The following is a 22,467-nucleotide window of genomic DNA, read 5'->3' on the forward strand; positions in this document are numbered from 1 at the left end:
GGCTTTCTTTTGCGCGTCAAAAAGCTGAGCAATCCGTGCATCAACCACCTCTTCTAATTCCTTCTCTGAATATTTCTTGAGAGCAGAAGGTTTCTTGAGAGTGGGTGTAGTGGTTTTCTGCCACTGCTCATGCACATATATTTTGCAAATTTTGGGTCCTTCACAAAATTGAGCATCATCTTCATTGCATCGCCGATCAACTGGCGACGCTCCATCTCTCGCCGCTCCGCCTGAGTAGGCCGAGGCGGGCCATCCTCTCTGTCGAAATCTTCGTTGTGATCCCTGCCCGCATCTCCAGATGCAGAGGGAGTCGGCTGATCCTTGCGTGAAGCCATAGGTGTCGCGGAAAAAATTTGCGGATCGGATTTCTCGTAGAAGAGAAACCGGCCGTGGTTTGATACCACTGTAAGAGACTTGGACACTCCAAGTCAAGAATCAATTGCGACAGCACCAAATAACCACTTCAAAACAATTCACAGATCACAATAGATTTGCACTGGCCCGGCGGAGTTCCGTGCCTAGAGATATTGACCCCAAAGACTGGCGCCCCTTTCGGTATTTCTTTTTGTATTAATCAATTCAAAGTACAAGAGAGTGGGTCGGGATTCACTCTCAGACTATGCGTCGAGATGCTCTGAGAAGTGAGGCCCTCACCACTAATTTAAAGATTACAAGGGATGCCCAAAAGCAGAGCCCCAAAAGCTTGAAAGCAAAAGCAGATTCTCTCTCTCTCTCAATGAGAGTCAGTAAAAAAGCAAGTTCTCTTTCTCTCTCTTCTCCCAAATCATAGCATAAAGCTGAGATTTGTGTCGCTCAAAATTTCCAAAAAAAATAAAATAAAATAAAAAAATTCACCTCCGCGATTTCCGGAAATTAGGGTTTTTGGCAGAAATTAGGGTTTGCAGGAATTTTAGGGTTTCTGGCAGAAATTAGGGTTTCTGCTGTCTGTAGCCACGTCATCACTTTGTGACAGAGACATGGCCTCCTTAGACGCGTCTTCTTTAGAGTGATGAGGAGATATGAGTGTCTCATGCTTCATTAGCTTTTTGAGTTAAGACTTGGGATATGGATTGTATGTAGTGCGCATGCCCTATCAACTATCTTATTCTTGTGCTAATTTTCCTATTTAATGCTTCTTTTGTAGGGTTCATCATTGCTGAGTCTGCCTTGCATCTCTAGAGTCATGACAGAAACTCAAAACCTAGATCTTTGTTTGTATTAATGTATGCTCGTGTGTGTTTGAGAGCATACATTGGTACCTAGTTCTACACCCACTATTGGGCACTAACGAGGTTGCTGGGGATGTCGTAGTATTTACACAATACTATGCATGATGGAGCTGACGATCATATTGACTTGTGGATGACTACCTTGAGTCTATACTTTGCACTTTCCTTAAAAGGTGAATCTGGGCTTATCCTAGATTCATTTAGGTACACATGGATTTTAGATCATTGGGTGAGTCAAGTTTTCACGGATCTTGTCATTTTGATGAGATTATGACTTATGTCTCCTGTCATAGATGCACTTTCCAGTGTTCACGATTGCTTCTAATGTTCATTGGTTTTTGTAGTTTCAAAATGATTGTATGGAGTCTCATCTTTCATCCATTGTGTAAAGTTTTTGGAGTCTATCGTTTTGTATGTATAATGTAACATTTGGGGGATAATTTTGTATCTGTTCAATTCTAATGTTTTAGTGTTGGATGCCTCAAGTGGCCAGCGATATTGTATGATCGTGTGAGAGCCTCAAATTTTTTAGTTTATGGTAGTCTTGGTTTGTAGGTTCAACATTTATGGAGTGATACTTATGAAATTTTAGGCTTTTAATTTATTTTTTTACATACCTAATAACTCAAACCATTCAATATTGCGTACCTTACATACCGAACACTAGAACTTTCCAACTTGGTGTGAGTGGATCCACCATAACTTGTGATTATGCATTGGTGGTAATCTTAAGTGCACGATTCTAGCTATCTTTAGTTTTAAAAGGAAAACAATTTCTTAGATAAAAGATATGCTCTTTTAGTGAAAGGCTATAAGTCCTTTCTTTCTATTGAGTTGTGCATAAGAGAAGAGCCCTTGCCTAGAAAAGAAATATCATGACAAAGAGTTAAGAGTGAGGAAATCTAGCAATGCCAAAGGCAGATTGTGCCCTAAACTTGGGTTTTGGTCCTACGTGTGCAACATGATTAATCTCTTGCAGCCATAAAATTGGACAACTAGTAGAGAGAATGAAGGTGCAATGCTTCGCTTCTAGTAACTCGTATATAATTTTACCTAATGAGCTCCTTCTAGAAAGGAAAAAGCGTAAGAACTTCAACACATCCAGCAATCCAAGAGAAGTAACGGAAGAACAAAGCAAAAAAAAAAAGAAGCCAATCCAGGAGTACAGGAATAACTTTGAAATTAATGTGCAAATGCTACCATACTAACATAGAGCTCTCACCTCACCCTTGACTTTACAACCTGTTGCAAGGTGTAGGGGTGGGGATAAGAAAAGTAGCAGATTTAGCAACCATTGTAAGGTCCTACAACACTACGACTAACAAACCATTCAATTGATTGGCCCTGTAGATTTTCTCAAACTCCTATGGAGGCAAATGCTATCTGACCGCACAAATGTTGAAAAGTACCTATATTCACCTTCAAAAAATAATGATAGGCATAAAGGAGTGAAAGTCCTAATTGTAGATAGTTATCCACTTGTCTCTAATAACCATGAGGTCCATCATGACCAAGTATCACCATCATTGCTCAAAAGACGCAAGAGGGAGTGTTCTACTCCTGACACACACCCTAAGGTTAGGAAGGTCTACATATTGAGCTTTTGTATGAGCCCCAAAATTGCAGGCAAATCCTGCCATATTGATGTTTCGCACTACAAAAACGTTATGTTTAAGACAAAGTTGAGAGAGTGCATGATATAAACGGGTGCTGCTGCATCAGGGCGTTCGATGGAATTTTGCTAGATTACTCTCGACAGCAAGTCACAGCAGAAATTATGAAGAAGCTGTTTAATCTCGCAGAGGTTTTCCTTCACTTTTCTGCTTTGTGTTTTATCGAGTTTGCTTTGCTACTTGTGAAGTTACTACTATGTACTAAGCTTTGCTGCATTTCTTTACTGGTTTTGCAGGCTGCTCGCTTAAAAGAAAAAATTGAGAAAATGTTCAATGGGGATCATGTGTGTACCTAATTAACACCTGTGATGTATCTGATATGTATAGTTATCAATATCGACATTTTTAGCTTTAGATAATCTGTTTTCTAAGACTTGTTATACTGTTCTTGGTTTTTAGATCAACAAAACAGAAAACCGTTCTGTGCTTCATGTAGCTCTTCGTGCAAAGAGAGATCAAATAATCCACAGTGATTCAAAGAACGTCGTGTCAGACGTATGGGAAGTGCTTGATAATATAAAGGGTTTCTCAGAGCGTGTGCGAAGTGGTGATTGGGTAAAGAGTGTGCTCTTCTGTATCCTTCATGTTTTCTTGTTTTATCCCTGAAATTAACTTTGAAATCTACCATGCAGGCTGGAGCGACTGGAAAACCATTGACTGATGTAGTAGCTATTGGAATTGGTGGCAGCTTTTTAGGCCCTCTTTTTGTTCATACAGCTCTGCAAACAGGTATTTGATCGCACTGTTGTTTTCATAGTGTAGAGGTTTGAGACTAATGATTCCCAACTGCCTTTTTTGAAACAGCACCAGATGTAGCGGAGGCTTGTAAAGGACGCCGTCTACGCTTGTAATATGCCTTGCTGAATCTTTTATTTTCTATTTCTCTCTGCGTTTAATGATAAGATTGCCTACAAGCACATAAAAGTGGGGGTTATCAAACATTCACTATGTGAATGTACATTGCTAATGTCTCTTCTGCATATATTGACCACACGTTTTAGGCGAGGTTGCATAAGTTCTTCGATGACATTGCTTCATCTGCCCAGCTAAAAGACATTCTCAGTTGTAGCTTTAGATGATGGTGATTCTACTTGTATATAAAATACATAATCAAAATAAGGATAGATGCACCGAGGCTGGGGCATTCCTCAAACTCCGTTTTAGAAGGTCAGTGGTGAAGCCATCATGATCTTCATAACTCTTCATCCATTCCCACAGGACAAGAAGCATGTGCGAGATGCATAATGACTTGAGGTCAACCTGTTCAGATGTTTTTCCTATTGACCTCCGAAGCACATGTCCTGCGTTTGATACGGCATCTATTTGGGAGGTGTGCAAGGGCAATATTGGAGTGAAGAGTGAAGCAATCGTCTGTAAGGGGCTTGCTTTAGGAATGTTCTACACTTTCAGCTTTTGTCTGAGCTGAGCTTGCCGCACCATGTCAAGTGCAGTGAATAATAAAGCGAGACACAAGAATCTGTTCGATTCACACTAGAACACTTGCTCGGTTGCTTGGTTCTTTGGTTCTTTCTTACATAGAGAATGTTCTTTAACTATCTGGTATTTACCCTTAATGTCCTAGGTGTTACAAAGTGATGATGTGGCATGGCTTGTAATAGACGTGGACAACCCAAGTTGAGAATCTGGCACGACACACGAGAAAATCACTTAAAAAACAACTTTATTCACAATTCACTTGAGTCGACATGGCCCGTCGTAGTTCGATGCCCACAGATATTGGCCCCCAAAGACTAGCGTCCCTTTCAGTATTTATTTTTATATTAATGCTTGAGCAAAGTTACAAGGCGCGAGGGTCCTCTCTTCTCTGTCGCTCGTCAACCACACTGAGCTAGAGAGTGGGCCGGGGTTCATATCCAAAGGCCCCAAGGGCTCTACAAAAGAAGTACATGAAAAGCTTTAAACTCAAAAGCTTCAGGGTTTAAAAGATAGCGCTAATTATAGCCAGTGCAAATCACGGAATTCCGTACGGTTGCCACATCAATGCTTTTTTCCACGATTTTTCTCTTTAATTCTCTAGTGTCCCTAGGGCCCCATCAGACAGGACCCTAGTTGGAACAACTTATAACTTCAGGTCTCGTCAATTGGACATGCCACGTCATCATTTTGTGAGATACCCCCCTCTTGAAAGAATTGTAATCGCCCTCGATTACACCTGCAAAAGAAGACAAGCCATAAACCATTCTAGTAGACACTGACTCTAAGTACCGACGCACTAGACGACACAAATCTAGCACTTGCACAAAGACAACAGTCAGTGCACATTCACATCACATTCAAATCATATCACATAAAATCCATCCAGATTTAGGACCATGATTGCAGGCAACGTGTTTAGTAATCGCATCTAGATCCACACCGGACCTCACTAATGTCGGATTAACTAATTCTTATTGTGATCATGTCCATGGAATCTCAAGAGCGAAATGTTGCAGTCATTTCATCTTTCAAATCTGCACTCAAAACAAAATCACATGAAGGAGTGCACATAAATTAGATTCATTTTGGGAATTCCCATTTCCAAGTTCTTTATTCATAAAGTTATACAATAGAATACTGTCAGCACATAAGTACCCCTGAAATCCAAAGGAATGTCAGCGTGAAACACGGAAATCCGTATTGTCAGCCACGTCAGCACAGTTGACGCAAATCTCAGTCGTTCGTACAGCCTGTCAGTGCAAATCACGGCGATCCGTACAACCAGTCAACGCTTTTCTTTTTATTGATTCTAGTGTTCCTAGGGCCCTGTTGATAGGTGCCCTATAAGTTGAGACAACTAATGGACATGCCACGTCATCAATTTGTGAGAGGCCCCATATTGTCCGATGTAATTCCAAGTCGAGCTACCAATTCAGGTGAAATGAAGTTGGCCTTGGCTCCTCTGTCAAAGAAGATGAGGGCTTCTTGATTTCGTATGTCCCATGCGCGACAAAGTTTCGTGCTTTTATCCATCTGATCTGGGTCGGTCCCCGCACAATCTGGTACCAGTCCTACTTTCATTTTTCCTTTTCTCTCGCGTTCCTCGGTTGCTCTAGAACTCTCTAGCTTCCTATCCTTTGATTGTCCATTGGGTGCCGTTTTGGGGCACCATGCGGATATATGTCCTTGTTTCAACAGTGAAAACACTCCCCCGCTTTGAGGTACTCGACTTTCTGTTCCTCTATCAGTCGGGGATGAGTATCTTTCTTTTTCTGAAACTTCCCTTTTCTTCTGTTGTCATTTGTCGAGTTTTGTCCAGTCCTTGGTGTCAACTGCTGATCTGTTGGATATGTCAGATTACCCGAATGAATAGCAAACCCTTGCTGAGCGTGTCCCGTCAGTTGCTGGATGGACTTGCACTTTCTCGAATCTCTTTGGGAAAGCCCACAGCAAAATTGCTCGATTTTTTGCTTAAAACTAATCTTTTTGAAAGAAGAGGCAGGTAGAAAAGTATCCCAAAACCTTTCGCAAAATGAATCCAAAGTGTCTACCTTGGTCATCCGAAGATGATTCCAAGATGTAATCACGTCATGTTCGTACTCTTGAGTGAGCCAAGAGGAAATAAAAAGTCACTTGAATTCTAGTACAGAAGAGTGGATCACCATGTTCGTGCATTTCTTTTCAAATAAGATGTTGCCCTCTTGATTTTTGAGTGCTCTATGTAGCGTCCTCCAAAAAAAGCTATGTCAAATTGTTGAATAAAAGCGAGGGCTCTCTGAGCATCTTTAAAACTTGAAAAGGTATCAAATTTTACTGCTTGCCCACCCTCCTTGAATTCTTGTTCATATCTTTGAGAAAGTCATATTGATTGGCTCTATAAAAGTGCTTCCTCTTTGAATAAAACATCTGGCCCTCAGAGTCCGAACTCTCAAAAGAGGAAGAATCCTCATCATAACTGTTAGAAAATTGCCAGGATCTTTGGGGGGATCAGCTTTCTTGGCCTTCTCTTGTTCTTTCCATGTCTATGGTTCTTTCATCGTTTATTTGCCCTTTTGTCCTCATCACTGGAATCTGAAGAGGAAGAGCTGTTGGAACTGCTAGAAGAATATGAGGACGAACTGGACACACCCTCAAAACATACATGCTTCTTTTGTTTTTGTGCTTTTGCAAAAGAAGACTGACGACCCAAGTAACCCGGGTAGACTGCTCCCTTACTAGGTCTCCTCGGATGCTTCTTGGCTCCCAGAAGTCGGTTGACTCGTCTTTCGACAACGTCGTCGAGTTCATCTTCAGTGAACATCCGTGGAATAGAAGGTTTCTTTAGAGTAGTGTAACGGGGCATGGGCAGAACACAGCCCAAACGTTCCGAAACAGCGTTTCGGACGAGTCCTGTTCTTGAAACCGAGTTGGGAATTCGGTACTAAGCTGAATGGAGGTAATTCAAGACTCACTTTAGTCGACCGTTCCGGTCCTCCCTCCTCCTCCCCGTTCCCGTTCCGTTCCGGACTCTCTCGTTCCTGTTCCCATTACCGTTCCCGTTCCGGGTAACTATGCTTTAGAGCTGACTTCAAGTGTGAATGTGATGGCAGTCCGCCCCTGGGAATGCATCCCATCAATTGTGTGCTGGGTCAAAAATTTCTCGTACTGGGGATCCTTCCAAAATTGGAGCTCTGCTTTGCGCAAGCATCCTGTAACAATGTCAGACTTTTTAAATAATTAATTTATTTACGAGAAAATAATTATCTAATTAGTTGTGTGCACATCAAAATAGAACTAGCAGTTCTAGGGCCTCAGGTGCGCCCAAATTTGGGCCAGAGCACCTCAGGGAGACTCTAGCAGAAAATACCCTGAAGCCCTAGTGATTGGGAAATCGGGTCTTCAATGAAGGGGTAGATAGTAGCCTCAGATTTCAGGCTCAAAAAATTTCGCGCATCAATGCGAGCACAGGAATGAGATGGGGTCCTTAGAACAGTAACCCTAAGGCTTGAATTATTTTTATGGCCTTAGGATAAGTCAGTTAAAATGATTTTAAATTCTTTGTGTCGGACCAAATGGCCGGACAAGTGCGAAGAGGTAATGCCAGAGCAGTGCCGGTACGGCGTTGTGATGAGGAGCAGCTAATGTTTTTATTAGCAGTATCCATGTGTGCAGTTGTGAGTTAATTTACACATTTTATTAATAGCTTAGGGACTTTTAAAATGTGAAAGTTGAATGGTTTTTAAGTTATTAAGTGTGCCACTTGGAACAGTTATGAATGCAAAGTGACTTTCTCACACTCTCTCACCCTCTCTCTTCTTCTAGCGCCCCCTTCTTGCTGGAGTCTATAAGAGAGTAGTCTCTCCCCCTCTTCTCAGTGTTGGCAGTGCTCCTACTCCCCCCTACTGTGAGTGTGCTCTACGCATTGCAGCCCTCCATGGAAGCTTGAGAGCAGCCCCTTGCGACATATGTGGAGGCCTCGTGCTCCCATTGACTAGAACAAGGGTTCTCATAGCCATAGCCAGCTTTTGGTGAAGATTCATCACGAGAAGTTGCAGCAGACACTTTCCATAGAGTGTGGTGGTTGAAAATTCTCTGTTTTCAGCCCCTAATAATCTCTTTTAGGGTGAATTTCAACAAAGTACTCATAGAATCTAGTTCTTCTTTACCTACACTACGCGTACACAAAGTTTGGTGCGGCTCCATCGTGAAAAAGGTCTCTATTTCGGCATTGGAACGTGCACAAGTAACATTTTTAGGTTATGTGCATAAAATTTCAGCAAGCATGTGTGCATGCATTTTGCGTGTTTCTCCCTTGTTTTTATTGCAAGGATGATTATGCATAAAGGGATTCAGTTAGCGGAAGGTAGACTCTCATTTTCGAGAGCTTCTGTTGAGTTTTGTGGAAGGTAGTTCCGAGAGCTTCCCAAAATCTCACAGTAAAGGGAAAATCCTCTGAGTATTCAGAGAGTAGTTTTCTCACTCTCTCAGTCAGAGGCAGAAAAGAAAGAATAGAGGACAGGCTTTTGCCCCGTTCCTTTGCTTGTAAAGATTCTCCCTTAGTAATAAAGATAATCTCTTTATGGGGGAGGGGGGGGGGGGGGGGGTGAACCAGCCCATCTTCTTGTTCCCAATGAAGTGTCAAGCTCTCTCTCTCTCTCTCTCTCTCTCTCTCTCTCTCTCTCTCTCTCTCTCTCTCTCTCTCTCGTATTTGAAGTACAATTAAAAGTCAGTTTACGCTTCCGTATTTTTGTGACACATCCACTTGTTGTTCACGCTGCATCTCCATTCGTTCGTACTTTGTAGGCCGAGGTGGCCCGTACTCTTTTTTTGTTGTTCCATTATAATTTTCGTGCCGTCACCCGAGCCAGAATTGTCGGGTGGGTTCGTCTGATTCTTGCTGGAGTCATCACCTGAATCCATGTGTGTCACGGAAAAAGAGATCGGATTTTCCGGTGGAAGGAAAATCGACTGAACTTTGATATACTGGAACAGACTTGGACATCCCAAGTCAAGAATCTTGCACGACACACGAGAGAATCATATAAAAAACACTTCACAACTTTATTCACAATTCACTTGAGTCGACACGGCCCGACGTAGTTCCGTGCCTAGGGATAATGGCTCCAAAGACCGGTGCCCCTTCATTATTTATTTTTATAATACTGCTTGAGCAAAGTTACAAGGCCCAAGGGTCCTCTTTGCTCTGTGGCTCGTCAGCCACAAACTGAGCTAGAGAGTGGTCCTGGGTTCGTATTTAAAGGCCCAAGGGCTCTACAAAAGCAGTACATGAAAAGCTTTAAACTCAAAAGCTTCAGGGTCCAAAAGCTAGTGCTAATTGCAGTCGGCGCAAATCACGGAATTCCGTACGGTTGCCACGTCATCAGCCAATGTAAAACGCGAGCGTCCTTCCAGATGCCACGTTAGTGCTTTTTTCCGTGATTTCTCTCATTAATTCTCTAGTGTCCCTAGGGCCCCATCGGAGGGGACCCTATACGTTGTTCCAACTTATAACTTTAGGTCTCGTCAATTGGACATGCCACGTCATCATTTTGATAGAGCTTGATAGAGGGTCCGAAACCCTAGTGAAATGAAGTAGACAAAAGTTGTTCAGTCTTTGGGGCTAGTGCATGTGGGCGCAAAACGACGCCGTGCCCTCTCTCTCTCTCTCTTTTCAAGTTATCTGCAGTTTCTCTCGTGTTGCAGTTGATCTTTGACTTGGTGTGTCCAAGTCTATTATAGTGGTATCAAAGCTCAGACGATTGATTGTTCTTCTACGAAGTTCTATTAAGGATTTGATCCCTATTTTCGTAACACATGGATTCCAACAATAAATCTGGCAAGGAGGAAACGGTCTTACCTATTTGGTTGAGTGAGGAAACCAACGGAGGTTGTCACAAAGTGATGACATGGTGTGGAAAGAACTGGCCGAGAGGACAAGAGGAACTGAACCCAAAAAGTGTGGCCTAGAGGCCTAAACCAAGGGTTAGGGGTTTAAAATAAAAACCTAACCTCTACTAACTTATGTAGCATCGGCTGAGGGACCTAAACCCAAAAATATCAAAAGCTTGAACTCTTTGTTGATTTCGGTAAATTGCGCTAGCATGATGACATGGTAGGCTGTACGGATTTCCCTGTTTTGCGTTGATAGATTTTGGAAGTCTTTTGTGTAGGGTTTTGAGAGCAGATGCTTTTGCGTATAAGTGCTTTTAGAACTAATGCTTTTCGGCTCTGCTTCTGGGCATCCCTAGTAAGTTTATAAGTGCTCAGAGGGCCACTCCTTAGAGAGCATCTAGACGTTGAGTCTTTGAGAGAGTTGGACTCTCGGGAGTTGTACCTTTACGAAACAAATACGGAAAGGGGTGCTAGTCTTTGGGGCCAATATCTGTTGGCTCAGAATTCTGCCATGCCATGCGCTCTCTCTCTCTCTCTCTCGTTCTATTCAAGTTCAATTATTTGTAGTTTTTGTTCGTGTGTTGCTATTGATTTCTAGCTTGGAGTGTCCAAGCCTATAACGTTGATATCAATGTCGCTAAATGGACTATTTTCTTATTTTTTTGAGTAATTTCTATTTATTGAAATTAGGATATTTAAATGTGTACACTTGAACTATAAAAGTTAGGAAATGTAGATCTACTGGAATTGATAAAAGCCATCAGGAACAGACAACTCTGATTTGTCATATGATGGGTGACATTAAGCATCGCAAAGGAGTTGTACCGTTGGTTTGGTGGAAGAGAGCGAGATGTGGCGATTGATAATCTTTAGTGAGTGCCCATGGTAGAACATGAGTCGTCTGCGGACCACAGAAGAGGGGAGACATCTCCAACAAAAGGTTTTTGGCTTCAGTATTTGCCAATAAAACTTCATAGAAACCATGAGCACCAAAGTAAACGCCACGGACAGCTTAACCTTTGAGAAGGAAATCAACCCATTGTCTGACATCCTGCGCAGTACGCATTTTGCCCAGGAAAAACGTGATGACTGCATTCATGGCATACAGCACAACTGGGTCCATAAGGTCCTGCACAGGAATACGCACCTCAAGAGCAAGTGCCCGACCATTCCAAGCTTTCCAAGCCTCTTTGAAGTCCTCATACAAACAAGTTTGGATTTCGGAGGCGGTGTCCGAAGAATTATCCATAGCTTTCTGACGCTTGAACACACACGGGAACTCCGACATGCAGCTGCAAAACCACGGCTAAAGGAGAAAGCCTATCCGAACGTACACTGCAAAGAACTGAGCTTTGTATCGTCTGCTTTAAACTATGTACAGAACCCCAGAACTATATACATCACCCATAGAGGGCATACATCTGCAATAAAGCACTGTCTTGATAACCTCTGCTGAATAGGAAATCGATGACTAGGGCAAAGGCACCTTTTGCATGTTGAGCTGGGTCGAGCTGAAATCTGCTCTAAAACAGTCACTGAGCTGTGTCGAAGCTGCTGCGGACAAGACTACAGCAGGCTCAGGTGTTTCATGCGACCGAGCTGGAGCAGGAACCCGCGCGAGGAGCTGGGTAATAGATTCGCGTGTCAGGGCTGGGGCAGGGGATTGCACGACAGAGCGCTCTTCTCTCACATACACACCACACACAAAAAAAAGGGTTGCAGTAACTCGATCCATCTCTCTCAACAGTATTCTTATTTATGGGTGTACTCTGTCACACACACACAAGGGTTGTAGTAACTCGATCCATGTCTCTCAACAGTATTATTATTTATGGGTGTTCTCTTGTCTGGACATGATGTTATGCTGACAAACAATTTGTGGTTTTGCAAATAGATGCACATGCTTGTGTGTACATCAAGATGCATGCACTTATGATACACAGCTGTTTATAATATTCTTAGACATGCTTTAACTAAAGCATGGCAGGTGCACTCTCTATTGCAATGTTCTCCGGGTGTTTTATGCAATCATCATTGTGCTTGTTTTGCAGTTTGGCCAACGTGGATCCCATTGATGTTGCTCGAAGTCTTGATGGGCTTTCACAAGAGACCACTCTGGGTTGGTGAACCTGTTCACTTATGTTCTTTGCCATCTGACTTTTTTTGCGGGTGTGGATTGCTTACAAGCCAAAATTTTTTGTTTGCCAGTTGTGATCGTTTCGAAAACTTTCACGACAGCTGAAACCATGCTGAATGCTAGGACCGTGAGGAGCTGGATTACATCAGCACTTGGGTAGTTTGATTACTATGATGCATATGAAGTTGACTCTTATGCAACATGACGATGTTTTCTAAACTCAAAGAATTTGCAGCTCAGATGCAGTGTCCAAGCACATGGTAGCAGTGAGCACAAATCTCAAGGTACAGATACTTGGTATGGTCCTGAATTTGAGCTTTCAATGTAATCTTTGGTTCTCAAACTTTTATTTGTTTAAATGTACTCTTCGGCAGCTGGTAAAGGAGTTTGGCATCGATCCGAATAATAGTTTTGCCTTTTGGGACTGGGTTGGTGGTCGCTACAGCGGTATCATGGTTTACACGATTCTTGAGAAATATTGAAAGAAGTTAAACGCCATTGTTGATTCTGTGCCATTGCTATGGCAGTGTGCAGTGCAGTCGGGATTTTACCTTTGTCAATTCAATATGGCTTTTCAGTGGCCAACAAGTAGGTGCTCTTGTTCTTCAACCAGATCGAGACTGCGGACAGAAATGAGCATTTTTATTCCACTTTGGCCAGTGGTTACTGATGAAGCTACATCTTCAGCTATTTCGCCATTATTAATGACCTAACTGCTCACTCCTTCACAAAGATTTTTGCAGGGGGCTGAGAGTATTGACAACCACTTCAAGACTGCTCCTTTCGAAAAGAACATACCAGTATGCTGGCTGCTCTCAATTTAAGATTTTCTGGGTCAACTAGTTTTGAATATTGTATTTGGAATGCCTGCAAATCACCAGTAGAAATAACAAATCTTGTTGTGTGGCTGGGACCCTAAGCATTGTAAGAGTCAAGACTTCTGATCTCAATGAGTGGCTAGTTTTTCTGGTGTATAAACAGTATCTGAAAGGCTTTCTTATCTTTTGATCTACCTTCTTTCTTATCAGACTGTGTAAGAATGTATTTTATGGTCAAGCTTCTAAGACTTCTGCATTTGGGGTGTCTGTTATTATTGTGGGTTCATATCACCTGAACATCAGGTGCTCCTTTTCTTTAAATGCAGGTGCTTTTGGGTCTTTTGAGCGTCTGGAATGTCTCGTTCCTTGGTCATCCAGCTCGAGTATTGCTTCTTTCACCTTTATGTTAAAGAAGAAGCTTTGTTCTTGTAACATGTTTAAGTGACCGTCTCCTGTGACAGGCGATACTTCCCTACTGTCAAGCATTGGAAAAGTTTGCTCCACACATTCAACAGGCAAGACTACTTAAGATTCAGTATGATTTGTTTCTGTGTGAACCCACTGTATGAATTTTACTTCTAGGTAGTGGTGTCTAGTTTTATGGGGTTGTGTATACAATGACAACTGCAAGGGGTTTAGTTAAGTGAGATTGTTTTTGTAGATCTTTTCAAACAGCGGTCATTAATATCTCTATTTGTGGAATCCTTCCTTTTTGTGCCGTCCTCTCTGAAATGTGGGAGGTGCCAAATTATATGAGGCTAAGTATCCTGCAAAGAAGCTTCTATAGTAGTTCTAGGCGTGAAAATTGAGAATAGACTTTTTAACAGAGGTCTTTAGCTTTATGTTTCAAAGTAATTGTTGCTTCAGGGTGAGGTCTACTACAGTGTTTTCAACTTAGGAGAGAATTTTGATTGGTAGATATCGTTGAAAGCTTTCTGCCTTTCAATTGCTGGGCTGAAGTGAACATGTAACTTGTGCTGCGGTATGATAAGAAATTTAAGTGGTTGTTTGGGAGCGAAATTTGCAGGATGTACTTTATGACATATAGGCATGGAGATGATCTTGGATACTTCTTGCTGTCCTCAAACTTCCTAGTATGGAAGGGGAAGGAATCCCTTATTCAGAGACATTATCTATACTAGTCTTGCGTAGTGTGCACTTTGGGTTTTGTGTTTGCTGATCGCCTTTTTCCCAAGGGCAGTCTGGCAGGCACTTCCCTTTTTGTAGGGCGCACCAACATACACACACTACAACAACAACAAGCAGAAAAGCTCACAACAACGGCTATCTTGTATGCAAAATACACAAAGATATTGTGATCTTATCAGGTGCCCAGTACAAGTACTGGGAAAGGAACCTTCTATCAGAAGCAAAAAAATGCTTGTGCTGTGCACAGTCTGTTCACGCATCAATATGACAATATGGTGACAAACAACTCCTGGGAGTTATGGGTGTTAAAGTGAGCTTGCTGCGGGTCCTCAGGTCTGAGGTATAGAATCAAACGAGGCAGAGCCTTTTGAAAAGATCTGCGATGTTTTCCTATGTCGACACATACATTAACAGGATATATCTTGCTGATAGTTCGTCCCTTACAAAATGATAGCTTTTTTGCAACTGTCCATGAAGGTGACAACAGTGGACTCTTGTCCTATACCAAAGCCATAAGCCGTTTCAGCAAGATGGCATTCAGCTTGATGTGTAACAAAATTGGGCAATTCTAACATCCACAATGCACCAAACAAGAAGAGAGCAAAAATTCAAGTGGACAGCTTGTGTCATTATTCCTGACAACGCTGGTGCAGCTTACATAGTGAAACATGTGCTTAGCTGCTTGCCAGTGTTTGGTGCTTGTGCTATGGATAATGTTTGCTCTCTTGGGAAGAGATTGGATATTGATTGACAGGCTTTACAATGGTATGTCTATGTCCCACAGCTCCTTGATGTAGGAAACATGAAGTTAATTGCACTATCAGCCACCAATGCACATATATTGTAAGTCGTGGTCATTTGACAAGCAGGTCAAAAATTCTCAATATCTACCATGATATTCTATGCAATATCTACCTTGATATTCTCCATCTCACAATAAGACACAAATAGAAGAGAAACTTCAATTCGTGCACTTCAAAACTGAAAGTAGCGAGACATGAAGGGTGCTTGCAGTATGTCCGACCAGTGTGAACCTCGTCCTTTGGTTATAAAGTCCTATAAATAGGACTTGAGTCTGATTTATGAGATATCTGGTGTGATCACCACACTTGGGACTCTAGGCCCTTGGCAGCTCTTGTAACAAACTTGGACACTCCAAGTCAAGATTCTACCGCAACACAGCGGAGATTCACTTCAAAACAGTTCACAGTTCACAATTGATTCGACACGGCCCGGCGGAGTTCCGTGCCTAGAGATATTGGCCCCAAAGACTGGCGCCCCTTTCGGTATTTCTTTTTGTATTAAATTTGTGCTCAAAAGTACAAGGGAGTGGGAGGGTCTCACTCTCAGACTCTGCGTCCAGATGCTCTGAAGAGTGGGAGCCTTGGGGCCTGCCCATACTTATAAAGGTTTACAAGGGATGCGCAGAGCCCCAAAAGCTGCCATACTTTAAAAGCTTTAAAAATAAAGCAAATATTCAAAAGCTCTCTCTCTCTCTCTCTCTCTCTCTCTCTCTCTCTCTCGCCCAACCAGAGTTCTGACCATGGAGGAGGTCGATGAGATACGATAGCGGACTGATGAGAGATTTCATCTGAACCCACAAACACCCCCCCCCCCGTATTTCCTTTCTCCTTAGTGTTTTAGTGGTAGTTCTTTGTAACTTTGTAATTTCCGTACTCAGACATGGTATCAAATTCACCAATTGTAACTTTTTGGTCTCATAGGTCATTTTGGCCTTTTCGAAGACGTTAATATAACATTTCATTTCATTTTCATCTCCCTCTCTCTCTCTCTCTCTCTCTCTCTCTCTCTCTCTCTCTCTCTCTCTCTCTCTCTCTCTCTCTCGCATTGCGTAGAACTTGCGTAGCCAAAAGCTGCAAATTCCATACGCTTTTGCCATGTCAGCAATTCTGTATAGTTGCCGCAAAACCTGCCGTGAAATGCGCCGCAAAACGCGGAATTCTGTACAACATGACACGTCAACACTCAGCGTGAAATCCCGGGATTTTGCCACATCACTATCCCTTTCTTGGGCCTGCAAGAGAGAGAGAGTGTGTGTGTGTGTGTTTGACCATGCCATGTCACCAGTTTGTGACATACCCCCCTCTTGAAAGCATTGTAATCACACTCGATTACGCCTGCAAAACAAACAAAAGCCATAAACTGTCTTAGCAGACACTGACTGTTAGTACCGACGCACTAGGAACACACATCTAGCACATGTACCAATCGACAGTCACATCACACGACATCACAGGACATCACTTGACATCACAGGACTTCACATGACAAATCACATTAAAAAATTCATTCGGATCTCAGACCATGATTAATCGGCAACGTATTTAGCAATCGCATCTAGATCCACTCGGGACCTCATAGATGCCCCATTAACTAATCCTTATTGCAACCATGTCAATCGAAATCTTTCAGACCGAAATGCTGCAGTCATTTCGTCTATCAATTCTTGCACTTAAAACAAGTCAAGTACAAATCAGTATCGTTATTTTTAGGAATTCCAATTCATAAAGTCATAGAGCAGAATACTGTCAGCTCACAGTATCTTTGAAACTCAAAAGAGACATCAGTGACTTTAGTATCAAAAAATCGGGGCAATCTGTTGACGAAGGAGCGGAGCGACTCCCCTCTCGTGCATACCCACTGCACCAAATTCCGCCCAACTGAGTTCGGGGTTCAATTTTGGAATAGACTATGCTAAACCAAATGCTTCAAGGTAAAGGTTCACAATCTGAGGAGTATCTGCAAGGTCCTCCTGCTCCATCCACTTCGCATCCAATGCGGGATAGTTCTTGAATTCAACCAAGAACCGTCTTATCATTTTACCTTTTACCTTTCTATCTTTATGTGCCAAAATCTGTTCTGAAACGAGTATCTCCTCGTTGTCCTCCACTTTGGGTTGCTCATCAGGCTCCCCATCATCGGGCACATCGCCTTTAAAAGGCTTCAGGAGACTCACATGAAAAGCATTGCTCCAAGAATCGGGCAGCTTCAGTCGAAAGGAGACATCATTTATCTTTTCGGAAATCTGGAAAGGTCCATAGTATCTCATGCTAAGCTTTGGAAAAAGCCGCTCCTTCTTTCTCAGGCGTGCCTTCTCAAAATGTAAGAGAATGATTGTAATTTTAAATCGCGACGATGTCAATCTGCTACCTTTTTTTGTCTTTCCTGAGATTTCTCCAAAGCCTTCCGGACCAAGTCCAAGTCCCTCGTGAACTGGTCGGCTTCAAAAGAAAATGTTATCTTTTGTGCTAAGGAAGGATGACCTTCGTAGCAAATTCAATAATCTCAGATGGCACCTTTCCCTTCAAAGAGTTGATCGTGTTATTGTAGGCATATTCCACCAAAGGTAAAAACCTTTTCTCATGTAGTCTTCTGATCCAACGAAGATGACTTTTACAAATCCAGTACGACTGAATTTGCAATCTCAGATTGCCCATCTGTCTGCGGGTGGAAAGATGACAAGAACTGCAACCGCTTGCCAATGTTCTTCCAAGTAGCCGTCCAAAACAAACTCGTGAAGGGGTATCTGTTGGAGACAATTGTCTCAGGCATGCCATGTAATCTGAAGATCGGGGCCACAAACAGTCTCGCTAAGTGATCCGGCTTGACTGTTTTCTTCACTAGAATGAAATGAGCTTGCTTGCTAAATCTGTCAATAACAGTCCAGATACCATCGTACCCACTTTGTGTTCTCGGGAGATCAAAATGAAATCCATTGCAATACTTTCCCAGGGGCTGGTGGGTATGGGTAAAGGCTGTAACAATCCCTGTGCTTTATGCCCGTCAAACGTGACCTTCTGGCATACTAAGGAACTGCGTACAAAATCGTCCACGTCCTTCTTGTGTCTCGGCCAAAAGAAGTATCTCTCCACACCTTTCAAGGTGGTAGCAATGCCGCGGCGACCCGTAAATGGTGGACAGTAGCATTCGGTTAAAACCTTTTCCCTCAACGGCTGTGTAATGCACAACATCGTTTTCTTCATCAAGTAGCCATCCCGAATGGAATATCCCGCTACTACCTCATGTCACAAAGTGATGACGTGGCTACCCGACTGTCGAAACCCTAATCCTAATCTGCAAAAACCCTAACCCGAACCCTAACCCTAACCCTAATTCTGTCCTAACCCTAACCCTAACTCTTGCCTAACCCTAAAAGGTAGCAAGGAAAAAAAAACAGTCGGAAAAATGCACAGGCATGATGATGTGGCACCATACGGCAGATTTCGCAAATTGCGGCGCATTTCACGGAGGTTGAGCGTTGTTTTTGGCGATGCTTTTTCCCACGCAGGGTAGCCAGAGAGAGAAGAAGCTTTTGCTTTATTTTGATTGACTCAAGAGAGCTTGTGAGAGAAAGAGCCTTTGCTTTATTTTTAGGCTTTTGGGGCTCTGCTTTTGGCATCCCTTGTAAACAAATAAATAAGTGGTTTGGGCTCCCACTCTGCAGAGCATCTGGACGCAGAGTTTGAGAGTGAGACCCAACCACTCTTGTACTTTGAACTCAGATTAATACAAAAAGAAATACCGAAAGGGGCGCCAGTCTTTGGGGCCAATATCTCTAGGCACGGAACTCTGCCTGGCCAGTGTAAATATTTGGGAGAACATTGGCATGCTGTTGCAGTTCTCATCATCGTTCCACCTGCAGACAAACAGTCAATCTACCAATTCAGTGGTTTTAGATTTATTGAAGTCTTATATCTCGGATCAGATTACTCAATGGGAAAAGTATCTACCTTTGGTGGAATTTGCCTACAATAACACGATACACTCTTCGACAGGGAAGGCGCCATTTGAGATTGTTGAAGGTGCTGCGAAGGTTCCACCCTTCCTAAGCACGAAAAAAGGTAAGATTTTTGAAGCCAATGAGTATACGCGCGACTTAGACACGGCTTTTGCCAAGGTCCGCGAGGCTTTGCAGAAATCTCAAGAACGACAGAAAAAGGCAGCGGATCGATTGGATCTAGATGCCATTGCTAGCTACATTGTCGATAAATCATGGTCTAAGATCCGAATGAATGTTGGATGTCATGTGATGTCCTGTGATGTCGTGTGATGTGACTGTCGATTGGTACATGTGCTAGATGTGTGTTCCTAGTGCGTAGGTACTAACAGTCAGTGTCTGCTAAGGCAGTTTACGGCTTCTGTCTGTTTTGCAGGCGTAATCGAGGGCGATTACAATGCTTTCAAGAGGGGGGTATGTCACAAAGTGATGACGTGGCTACCCAACTATTGAAACCCTAACCCTAATCTACAGAAACCCTAACCCTAATTCTGTCCTAACCCTAAAAGGCAGTAGGGAAAAACAAACAACCAAAAAAATGCGCAGGCATGATGACGTGGCACCGTACGACAGATTTTGCAAATCGCGGTGCATTTCTCGGAGGCTGAGCGTTGTTTTTGGCGATGCTTTTTCCCACGCAAGGCAGCCGGAGAGAGAAGAAGTTGTTGCTTTATTTTGATTGGCTCAAGAGAGCTTGTGAGAGAAAGAGCCTTTGCTTTATTTTTAAGCTTTTGATTTTAAGCTTTTGGGGCTCTGCTTTTGGCATCCCTTGTAAACAAGTAAATAAGTGATTTGGACTCCCACTCTGCAGAGCATCTGGACGCAGAGTCTGAGAGTGAGACCCAACCACTCTTGTACTTTGAACTCAGATTAATACAAAAAGAAATACCGAAAGGGGCGCCAGTCTTTGGGGCCAATATCTCTAGGCACGGGACCAATGTAAATCAATTGTGAACTGTGAACTGTTTTGAAGTGGTTATTTGGTGTTGTCGCGGTCAATTCTTGACTTGGAGTGTCCAAGTTTGTTACACCTTCCCATTCTGTATCCGAGTGAAAATATCTACAAAATCTGTATTTGTGGCATACCGATCGACCATATCCTTGAAGCTCCTATGATGTATCGCGGAAATAGCCAGAACCAACGGCTTCCGAGACAAAGCATCTGCCACCAAGTTCTTTTGTCCCTGAACGTGGACAATCTAGAAGTGAAACTGTGACAAGATGTTCTCCCACCGCATCTGCTTTTTTGGTAGCTGTTTCTGTGATAAGAAGTAGCGCAAACTCTGGTGATATGTAAAGACCATAAAATCGGCTCCAAGTAGGTAATGTCGCCACTGAGTAATAGTATTGATAACCGCCAAAAGCTCTTTCTCATATATCTGTGCTCTCAATTCCTACCTTGAGAACAATCGGCTCTCGTAGGCAATGACATGGTCTTCTTGCATCGAGACCGCACCTAGACTACGACCACAAGCGTCACAATATACTTCAAATGACTTCTGCAAATCCGGCAAAGTCAAAACGGGTTTTGTAGTCAATTTCTCTTTCAATGTCTGAAAGGCAGTCACCTCTGTGGGTCCCCACGAGAAAGGGACTTCTTTCTGTGTCAAGATATGCAAAGGGGAAGCAACTTCTAATGAACCACCGGTAGTAAGAACATAAGCCCAAGGAGCTTCTAACTTCATGGACATTCTTTAAATCGGGCCAATCACGGATAGGCTCTGTCTTGGCCGGGTCCATCTGCACTCCTGCTGCTAAGACAATGTGTCCCAAAAAGTGTATCTCGGGTAGAGAAAAATTCATTTTTCTTTGCATTAATCACCAACTTGTGATCTCGTAATGCCTGAAAGATCTGTAGCAGATGTTCTCTATGTTCTGCCTCATCCTTGGAGAAACCAATGATGTCGTCAAAGAAAGTGCCAACAAATAGTCTGTACTCTCGAAAAATCATGTCCATCATCCGGTTAAATGTCGCTGGAGCATTGGTTAGACCAAAAGGCATCACCAAAAACTCAAATAAACCAAAAGTCGTCCGAAAAGCTGTCTTATAGACATCTCCCTTCGCGACTCGGATATGATGATATCTGCTCTTCAAATCGATCCTACTGAAACAAGTGCATCCCTATAGTCGGTCTAGAATATCATTGATCCTGGGAATCGGAAATATGTTCTTGATGGTGATTTTGTTGAGAGCTCTATAGTCAATGCACATTCTCCAAGATCCGTCTTTCTTCAAAACGAACAACACCGGAGAGCAGTAAGGTGAAGTACTCGGCTGGATAAGACCCTTTTCCAAGAGGTCTTTCACTTGGTTCATAATCTCTTCATTCTGGGCTTGGCTCACACGGTAAGGTGGTTGGTTCGGTGGTGTGCTTCTAGGAATCAGATCAATGGTATGATCCTCAGGACGAGCTGGTGGCAACTTGCCTGGCAGGCCCTTTGAAAAGCAATCGGCATGAGTGGAGAACATCGTGGCGTTCTTTATGAAGGTCAATATATATCTGACCTTCAATCATCATTCAGTTCTCTCCATAAAATCAAGGAAAGAAGCTGAATTTTATCAAGTACAATCTCAGTGTCCTTCATTTGTCAAAGTCGCTTTCTCAACCCGATAGTTAACCACGGCATTGTTCTTTTGGTACCAAGGGATTTTGAGGAGGACGTCACAACCTCCCAAGGGCATTACGTAGAGGTCCTCGTGCCCTAAACACCCTTGACATTGCAAACGAAGTTTGCCAATGATCGGTGTAATGGCATCATTCTGTCCGGGTGTTGCTAGAACTATCTCCGCCTGTCGGGCGTAATTCCAAATCGAGCCGCCAATTCAAGTGAAAAGAAGTTGTCCTTGGCTCCTCCATCAAAGAAAATGAGGGCTTCCTGTTCTTTCACTTTGCCCTAGGTGCGGCAAATTTGTACTTTTGTTCATTTGGTTCGGGCCCCACGCAATGTGGTACCAGTGTTGTTTTCATCTGCCTTCTCTGCCACATTTCTCTACTGCTCTAGAACTCTCTGGCCTATCTTCAATCTGTTCTTGCTGTGCCTTTTTAGGGCACTTCGCGGAGATGTGTCCAAATTCCCCGCATCCAAAACACTTTCCCTCTTTGAGATAGATAACCCTTTCTCTAAGAGTCTATCGGGAACGTGTATCTTTCTTTTCTTTGTTCTGGGAACTCTTTCTCTTTCTACTTTCGTTATTAGAAGTCTGTTGAGTTCTCCGAGTCAAGATCTCATCAGTGGGGTATGTCAGATTGCCCAAGTGTATGGCAAAACCCCGTTTCGCATGACACATCAATTCTTGAATAGAATTCGAGAATAGAATTCGACTTTTGTTCCAAGCAATATTCTCAGATCTCTG

General features: G+C 42.8%; 1 protein-coding gene across 1 annotated transcript in view; it reads left to right on the top strand.

The window, feature by feature from the left end:
* LOC147458372 (Sugar isomerase (SIS) family protein) overlaps positions 1-22,467 on the top strand; it is a 59,985-nt gene that overhangs the window by 25,558 nt on the left and 11,960 nt on the right. The window contains exons 3-15 of the mRNA XM_086513025.1: positions 2,952-3,033; positions 3,139-3,186; positions 3,302-3,457; positions 3,535-3,631; positions 3,707-3,749; positions 12,262-12,329; positions 12,419-12,503; positions 12,583-12,631; positions 12,722-12,794; positions 12,875-12,935; positions 13,081-13,147; positions 13,492-13,548; positions 13,627-13,680. Coding sequence (XP_086369151.1) covers positions 2,952-3,033; positions 3,139-3,186; positions 3,302-3,457; positions 3,535-3,631; positions 3,707-3,749; positions 12,262-12,329; positions 12,419-12,503; positions 12,583-12,631; positions 12,722-12,794; positions 12,875-12,935; positions 13,081-13,147; positions 13,492-13,548; positions 13,627-13,680 — 940 coding nt within the window. The remainder of the gene's footprint in view (positions 1-2,951; positions 3,034-3,138; positions 3,187-3,301; positions 3,458-3,534; positions 3,632-3,706; positions 3,750-12,261; positions 12,330-12,418; positions 12,504-12,582; positions 12,632-12,721; positions 12,795-12,874; positions 12,936-13,080; positions 13,148-13,491; positions 13,549-13,626; positions 13,681-22,467) is intronic.

The sequence above is a fragment of the Adiantum capillus-veneris genome, chromosome 5, assembly GCF_014529385.1.
Source record: "Adiantum capillus-veneris isolate H3 chromosome 5, ASM1452938v2, whole genome shotgun sequence".
Lineage (NCBI taxonomy): Eukaryota > Viridiplantae > Streptophyta > Polypodiopsida > Polypodiales > Pteridaceae > Adiantum > Adiantum capillus-veneris.